Source organism: Mya arenaria, chromosome 8, assembly GCF_026914265.1.
Source record: "Mya arenaria isolate MELC-2E11 chromosome 8, ASM2691426v1".
Classification (NCBI taxonomy): domain Eukaryota; kingdom Metazoa; phylum Mollusca; class Bivalvia; order Myida; family Myidae; genus Mya; species Mya arenaria.
This window is the reverse complement of record NC_069129.1, coordinates 61,439,257-61,448,163: the sequence shown is the minus strand read 5'-3', so window position 1 is coordinate 61,448,163 and position 8,907 is coordinate 61,439,257. Positions and strand designations below refer to the sequence as shown.

Genomic DNA, 8,907 nt, shown 5'->3' with positions numbered 1-8,907 from the left:
TATAATATATGATTAAATAAAAACAAACGTTTTACCATACTTGACCGAAACAGTCACCTACGTTTGGTAGGCTGCAAAAAGAAACAGACATTAATGCCTATGTTACCGTACTGTAAACTGCAAAATGTCGACGTGCTCAAACCTAAAAAACAAATGCCTTTAGTTTTTTTAAACGAACATTATTTACTTTAAATGTTATTAAGTTTACAACGATTGTGAAGAAAGTTATATAACTTTTAAAGAGTGATTTTTATTGGCACGATGTTGCGAGCTAGTGAGGTCTTGTGTTGTGGGGGTAACCAGTGACCCAGAGAAAAGCCCGCTTGTCCGGTTTGGCGAATACTAACCAAACTCGCATGCGCTCGAATGTGTCTACGTATATTGTGTACATTCTGATCAAATTGGACAGGATTCGTTTTCAAACAGTTACATAAGTAACATGTTAGCACGCTTCTGTCATGTGGCGGGTCCGTAGTCAAGTAGTAACACACCTGACTATCAATCCAGGGGTCGCAGGTGCAATTCCCCGGCGCATCACTTAAAATACAAATCGTCTTCCGTGAGGGACGTTAAATGGGGGTCCCGTATGACATTGCCGTACAGTGGTGCACGGTAAAGAACAAGGGTAGCTCTTACCAGGGTTACAATTCTGTCTGTGCACTAAGCTCCAAAACTTAAAATGACTAACAATCTTAATGGAGCACTTGCCGAATTGGCAAGGCTCTAGTGCGAGTATAAATAAGCTTATAGACACGCTTCTTTCATTCACTGCATGGCCATAGACCAGTATGTATAGGTATGCCGACAAACTAGTTACACCTCACTGCAGGGCTTTTCCTGCCCATTTTGGGAAAAAGACCCTAGACATTTTGGGAAAATTTGCGTCGTGAAATATGCCCGAATTGGGAAATTTTATAAGTAAAAAAACAAGTGTTTCAGTCTCCTTCGATTGATGAAATTATTGAATATTAGTTTCTTTCCCTTTTAAAATACCTGAAATATCAATCATTGGGATGTACGTGAAGTTGGTGGTCTAGCGGCCTAGCGGCGTGAAGTTAGCGGCCTAGCAGCCTAGCGGCGTGAAGTTAGCGGCGTGAAGTTGGCGGCCTAGCGGCCTGATTTTTTTCTCTTTTTCAAACCAATTGCTAATGCGTTATTTTGGAAAACAATGATAAAACAAAGTGGTTTTTATTCATACATTAACATAGGGCCTTAAATTGTTTTCTATTCAGAGCATTTTTCTATACGTTTTCTACTAAAATAATGATTATATTTACTGTTTTTATGCACAAATTATCAATCTGAAGCGATTATAAACATTTTTTCAAAAAAGTCGATCAAGCAGTTCAGCGGCCTAGAGGCGGGAGTTAGGGGCCTGGCGGCCTAACGGCCTAGCGGCATAGCGGCCAAAAATTGTAGCCTATTTCAAAGCATGTAAACATCAATTTTCTTCTAAACTATGATAAATTTACTGTTTTAAAGCACAAATTATCACTCTGAAACGTTTTTCATTTTTTTTATTAAAAAAGTCGATCATGCACTTCAGGGGCCTAGATGCGTGAAGTTAACGGCCTAGCGGCCTAAATTGGTTTCCTATTTCAAGGTACCATGCCCTTTCTTCTTAAAACATGATATATTTACTGTTTTTATGCCCAAATGATCACTCTGAAGCAATTATCAACATGTTTTTTTTCAATTTGCAAAATAGTCGATAAAGCAGTTCAACAGAATGCCTTTTCTTCTAAAACAATGATATTTTAACCGTTTGTACGCACAAATTATCACTCTGAAGCAATTATCAACATTTTTTTTTAAAAGTCGATTAAGCAGTCAGCTATTTCAAAGCATGCAATCATCCATTTTCTTTTTAAAAAATGATATATTTACTGTTTTTATGCACAAATTATCACTCTAGAGAGATTATAAACATTTTTTCAAAAAGTCGATCAAGCAGTTCAGCGGCCTAGCGGCGTGAAGTTAGCGGCCTAGCGGCCTAAATTGGTTTCCTATCTAAAAGCTTGTATACATGCATTTTCTTTAAAAAAAAAATGATATATTAACTGTTTTTATGCACAAATTATCACTCTGAAACGAAATTCATTTTTTGTTTCCAAAATGTCGATCAAGCAGTCAGCTATTTCAAAGCATGTTAACATGCCTGTTCTTCTAAAACAATGATATTTTTACTGTTTTTATGCACAAATTTTCACTCCGAAACGTTTTCAACTTTTTTTCAATAAAAGTCGATCAACACTTCAGCGGCCTTACGGCCTAGCGGCCTAGCGGCGTAAAGTTAGCGGTCTAGCGGCCTAAACTGGTATCCCATTTCAAAGCATGTATGCATGCCTTTTCTTCCAAAAAATTATATATTAACTGTTTTATGCACAAATTATCACCCTGAAGCGATAATATTTTTTTTTCAAAAAAGTCGATCAGGCAGGCAGCTATTTCAAAATATTAAAACATGCCTGTTCTTCTAAAACAATGATGTATTTACTGTTTTTATGCACAAATGATCACTCTGCAGCGTTTATCAACTTTTTTTTCTAAAAAGTCGATCAAGCACTTCAGCGGCCTAGCGGCATAGCGGCGTGAAGTTAGCGGCTTGCGGCCTAGCGGCCTAAAATGGTTTCCTATTTCAAGGTATGTATACATGTTTTTGTCATTTTTTTAAAAAAACGCATTAACAATTGCTTTGATGATAAACAATTAAGGCCGCCAGGCCACTAGGCCGCTAGGCCGCCAACTTCACGCCGCTAGGTCGCTAGGCCGCCAGGCCGCTAACCTCACGCCGCTAGGCCGCCAAGCCGCTAGGCTGCTAACTTCACGCCGCTAGGCCGCTTGGCCGCTTGGCCGCTACTTTCACGTACATATCATTGGGATGAAAATATTTATTGCAATAAATCAAGACAGTAATATTTCATACTGATCTCTGAATGTGATAAAAATAAGCAAATTCTGAAATCAATTATCCCCAAATCTTTACAACGTATTATTTATACCGATGTTGAATAGGACAGGTAAAGACTTTCTTCTTTTTTTACTTTTATTGGCATTTTTTCCGAAGATTGGGAATAATAGCATATATTTTGCTTTGTGAATGGGTCCGTTAGTCGGACCCGTGGGTACTAAAGAAAAAGCCCTGTCACTTGATGCCTGTTACAGATTGTTTATATATCAGAAACCAACAGAGAACAAATGTTTGATTTATTGAGTCTATGAACTTAAAAAACTTGTATGTCTTTTTGAGGAAATACAATAAGTTTATATAGCAGAGTGTATAACAAAACATTACAATACATTTGATACTTGGTAAAGTGACACTTTTAATCGGGGCACATTGTATGCCCAATGTTAAATCGCTTTCCCGTAGATCTTAATCGATTTGTGTCCTCCAGTACTCTGAATTACTTTCTTTCCTTCGATTTCAAAATCTTCATAGGCCGTTTCAGACAAAACGTCAAAACCTAACCGTTCATAAATCCTCTTTTTAGTTCGAGGAACATTCACCTGTGATATAACAAGGGATGATGCCGAGGTTCTTGGCCAACTTTATTCCACTTTCCATAAGCAAGGTCCCAAACCTTCGCTTTCTATATTTCCTTGTGACTCCAAGTCCAAGGAAATGAACGGCTTCATCAGTATTGTAGTGGTCGTAGATATTCGCTTTCCCTATTGCATAAAGCAATAACGCATCCTTTATTTTCAGACTCTCGTCATCCAGCTTATTCAAATCCGGCATATTTTCTTTTCTTAATGAGTATTCATTTATTCGGAAGCCAATGATATCGTTGCCTTCGGGATTAACAACCATCAATGATATTCCTGTCTTTAGCGCCTTTAACCAGAATGATTCAAAGAATGGGGACCACTTAATGCCTACAGCTTTTCCAATTGGCTCATCGATAACGAAACATTCTTGGACCTTTTCTAAAACATCTTTGTACCTGTCTTCTGTAATCAGCGTAAGCTCACCGAATGGCAAGTGCATATCCTCTTTTGTCTTCCAAAATGCCTACAAACAATAAGGATGACTTAGTTCATACAAAACTACATTTGTCATATATTTTTTTTTATAATTTTGGCCATAATTTTCCGTTTTGATTCAGATATGAACCTACCTCTTTGGGACAGTTATTATATATATGGTAAGCGTTATTAGAATTATTCGTTTACAACGTTTATGATTTTTTTCAATATTTATCCAACAATTTATATCATAACCAATCGAATAATTTCAATTAACAAACTAACTGAAAGATAACATGTGTAAACTTATCAGTGGTGTTTACAATTGGTGGCTAATGAAGTATATTTTAAGTCAAGTACGTCAATAGAATTGGTTTCTTCTTAGAATTAAAGTATGTCATCAACATGTGATTGACGTGCAACTCTACACATTACTTCCGAAAACTATTCCTCATTCAAATAACGTTAACGATTCGTTCGCCAAGGTGATAGAGACTTTATACCCTGCCACCACTTACCAAATTACATCAAAACGGCTCTTATTTCTACACATTTTGGTAGGCAATTTAACAAACATAAAGGTTATAACAGCTTCAAGCAAACATAGTCCTACAGTTTATATTCATTAGACAATTATCTAGCTCGCTTTTGAAATAAAGTATGTTTATATGTTCTTGTCATCTTCTCACGTTGATTTATTGTTATGTCATTTACATTAATTTGCTTAACGTTCATTCAAATAATAAAACTATAGAGTAAAATTATAGTATTTAAGTGAGGTATTTCACTTTCAACGCATTTGAGCAAGATCTGGCACATAAATGGTGTCTTCAAGGGCCGATATAAATCATGTATGAGTGTATACCAGATATTTAAACTAGCATTACTGTATCTATGTGAGATATTTCACTTTCAATGCAGTCGAGCAAGATCTCGCACACAAATGGTATCTTCGAGGGCCGATATAAACCATATATGCGTGTATACCAGATATTTAAACTATCATTATTGTATTAAATTGTTGTATTTTACTTTCAACGCAGAAGAGCAAGATTTAGCACACATGTTATCTTCAAGAGCCGATGTGAATTATATATGAGTGTTTATTGTGTGCAAGAAGGAGTCACATTGCCTTTAGGAAGAATGTATGTATGTAACCTTTTTATGCTCTTTTAGTTCATTCACTGTGACCATTGTATTTTCAATTACTTTTCTTTCGACCACGACCATGTAGGCATAGGATAATATGCCATTTGTGATCTGTCACATGATTGCAGTTATTTTTCAGAGTTTGATGAAGGAGGTTGGACTTCTTGTTCAGGATTTGGACATATGTTTTGGTGCGTATTATTTCTGATATTGTATCTGCAATTACCCTTTCTGTATTTTCAATGAGTTGATATGTGCTTTGTATTGATGAATTATGCAATTGGTACAAATTTACTTTTCTGCATGAGTTTCTCGAATTCAAGATGGCGGCAAATTCTAATCTAACTGATAATTAACTAATCTATTTACAATCACTTTTCTACATCTTTTACACTTTTAAAATGATCCTTATTGCAGCTAACCTGTCATGGACTATTCCTAGAGCGAGACGGTTGAGAACGTGTATATCCTTTTATTTCACAAATGGTAAGCTATTGTTGTGTGTGTGCTTGATTGTATTGTATGTACAGTCGGCTAGGTTTTGTATGTCATTGTACTTTTTTAAGACTTGTGTTTATGTACTTTTGTTTTCATCGTAGCCACTAGATTTATTTCACGTTTCATTGTTATAAACTGTTATAAATCGCGTTCAGATATAATGTTGATTTATTTAAGGATAAATTATACCTGATATATGTATATATATAATTTGTATAAGATTAAGCATTATCTTATTCGTATGATTGTATTTGTCTATTTTCAGAATGCGATTATCGTGGTTATTCTCATGGTTATTATCTTGATTTTCATAATACGTTTCAACCTCTACAATAAACCGTAAAAACCGGACCATAGTGTGGACGTTTTAATACGAATATGAACGAGCTAATATAACTTATTACATACAACTTATTATATATGGACCAGCAGGGCATGTAACCTGTATATTACATATGTATGTGTGAATATATAAACATTGCATATTAGCGTTATACAATTATTATATGCTGATTAATTGTGAAGGAACGGGACCGTTTGATTGAAACTGAACGAACTGTATTGACGACGCTATGTTTTGCCTATAAGCGACGGTTCATAATCTGGCACAATCCGGAAAGCTACGCAAGAGGTGGTTACATTCCTTTCAGCATAGTTAAACAATGTTTACGATCAGAGGCTAAAACCTCCAAGAGTAATGTTTATTAAAATGATCCCTGTTATATGATATATAATTCATTTATAGCTAAACATCAATCGTATCGATGAAGACCACTTGACTCCTTATATCAATTTATAAGTTTTCAAGCAAATAATTTTGTGAAAATAGAATAAAATTCCATTTACCTCCTGTATTGTCTCCCGAGAAATTGATTCTAATCCTGTATTTATATTCATTGTATTCTAAATAGATTAAAACGTCATTTAGATAATGCATCTGAAAGGCAAATGTTCAGTTACCTCGCGGTCGGTGCTCGACATCCAATATATATGTAGTTTAGGCGGAGCTATGAATATAAAAATATAATTGTGAAAAAGCGATGCCGTACTGTATTGTGGTTATGTTATTCTCAACTACAAAACTACGTAGCAAATATCTACTCAACTTTGGTAATAGTTACTGTTCTTGGCCTGATATTAGAAAGTGTTACGAATCATGTTCAGTATTATTTGGGCGAATTAATGGTTGAATCTTACCAAGTGTAATGGAATAAAGTTAAAAACGTTATCGTCAGGGGTATTGCATGAACGGTATGGCTGTGCGTACATAAAGTCATATACGTATAGCTAAATGTAGAACGTCCAATTACGTTGTATTTCGCAACCCGTAACATCTTTAGTAAAAACACTGCATTCTATGTAAAGTAACAAGATGTCACCGTGATTTTTTGTCAATAATGTAGAAATACAATGTTCGTCAACGTGTCCCCTAGAGGATACAACCGCATTGACTGATACATTGTCGACGCAAAATCTGACGTAGGGAGTGTGTATCGGATGACTGGCAGTAGGCGAACCTTTAAACTCCCTCGAATTTTGAAATTCTTAATGATTAAGTCTACTACTTAATGGTTGCCTATCTGTAATCTCATTGGTTGAAAATGTAGGTTGTTTTCTAAGTTTTCCATGTACGAGTATCTGACAAAGAGTAACTATTGTGATAAGTAATGATGCACTAACTATCTAACGTGGAAATAACGTTTGTAAATAACCGAGAAGACATTGTACTTATTGCTGAAGTAGATATGTTGATGATGAAGAACCCGTATGGCCAAATCTGTTTTCACTTCTTAGTAATAACAGGAAATTACAAAAAAACGTTCTGATGTTCCAGGCAAGCATCAGTCATACAAACGAACCGTGCAATACATTGCCATAAACATTATTTAATTATTGCCTTAAAATACCGGGTTATGTACTTAAGCGCATAGCTTGATTATATTTAGGTGTTAATGCTGCGTTGACATAATACACTGTGAATCTAAATGATGCAGCACCAAATGGCACCCAATTTGATTAAAGACGGGTATGTTTTTGGTCAAGTTGTGTTGTAAGTCTCATTCATTCCTGTAAGGAGGCTGTGTTAGACTACCACAGAAGTCGCATGGATCATTCAGATTTGCGATCTCGTTTTCGTAGTTGTTTATTGATGAAATATGCGATAACCAAAAGTTATTGGTGAACTATGTGTAAGGCTGTTCTTCTCCTTTATCATCGCATGTTTCCAGTGAAGAAGACATATTTAATTCATGATCACATAAAGTAGAGCATATTGCTGAATCTGCATAATCGTATTTCCTCTGACAAACGATATCAAACAATGTAATGAACTGGATATGCACTAACAATATTATTGTTGATTACGTCAGGTACCATCCCTGTAATTAAACAATTTTATTCGTTGTGCCTTGAAAACTTCTGTTTAGAAAATCATGTTCAGTAACATTATCTGATTAAAGGAATCCCATCATAAGTTGTATTCATCATCTTTTTTGATGTGAGGAAACAACTAGTAGTGTAACTGTCGTTAAAAGGTGCAGCCTGAAAATTATGAATGATTTTCCCATCGACTATTATCGTAGTACAATATTAGATTAAATATAATATATTTTACATCAATTATTTTCAAGAAGAACATGCTCAATTGAAAAAAGGAACTTTGTATAACAGATTTAGGGCATTTTCGTCCGGATATAACTATATTTTACATTACTTATTTCTATTACTGTAAAAACATTTTTATGATACTATTTTTTTATATTCTGTTGAAGTAAACATAACGTCAAGCAAAAATTAAATTTTTTAAAGGTAAAAAATAAGAAATTAAATACAGGAATACACTTTCGCTTTCTTATTGCTTGCAGGTGGCTGTGCCCTTCCAGTTTTCAAGAGTCAAGCAGTATGTGTAACATCTGGGCGTGCGTTTTCTCTAAACCGAATAAATGGATTATTTGCTTACACGGTGATATGAACTAAAAGGATTACCCACCTATGCCAGCGGTGTACGCAATGCCAGTAAATAGAAAGGCCGTTTTTGGATGCTCGCACTGTCATTTGTTTTCTGCCTCAATCTAGCACGTGTGCTAGTGAAATTGAAAGCTATGGTCACATATCGACTGTTAAGACCCTTTGTACTTTACCGCATCCCTAGAAAATGCATGGTATTCCACATCAAGAATCAGTTTTTACACCTTGATTTCGACGTTCTAGTTCAATGCACCGTTGTGCGTGTCCTCCATTGTGTGGCTACTAGGGATCACCTTATTAATCTGATGTTGAGGCTTCGCTATA

The 8,907-nt window shown here is 35.4% G+C and overlaps 1 protein-coding gene across 2 annotated transcripts; it reads right to left on the bottom strand.

Moving 5' to 3' along the window:
* Positions 1-3,193: 3,193 nt before the first annotated feature.
* Positions 3,194-6,650, bottom strand: LOC128243634 (uncharacterized). 2 transcript variants are annotated; one of them, XM_052961516.1, is made up of 2 exons: positions 6,577-6,650; positions 3,194-4,015 (listed from the first exon to the last, which is right to left on the bottom strand). In XM_052961516.1, exons 1-2 carry the CDS (start codon positions 6,595-6,597, stop codon positions 3,491-3,493), a joined length of 546 nt encoding a protein of 181 aa, XP_052817476.1. In that variant the 5' UTR covers positions 6,598-6,650; the 3' UTR covers positions 3,194-3,490. The 2 variants fall into 2 exon arrangements, with proteins under 2 accessions (XP_052817476.1, XP_052817475.1); XM_052961515.1 differs by having other exon boundaries at positions 6,463-6,619.
* Between the last annotated feature and the right edge of the window lie 2,257 nt (positions 6,651-8,907).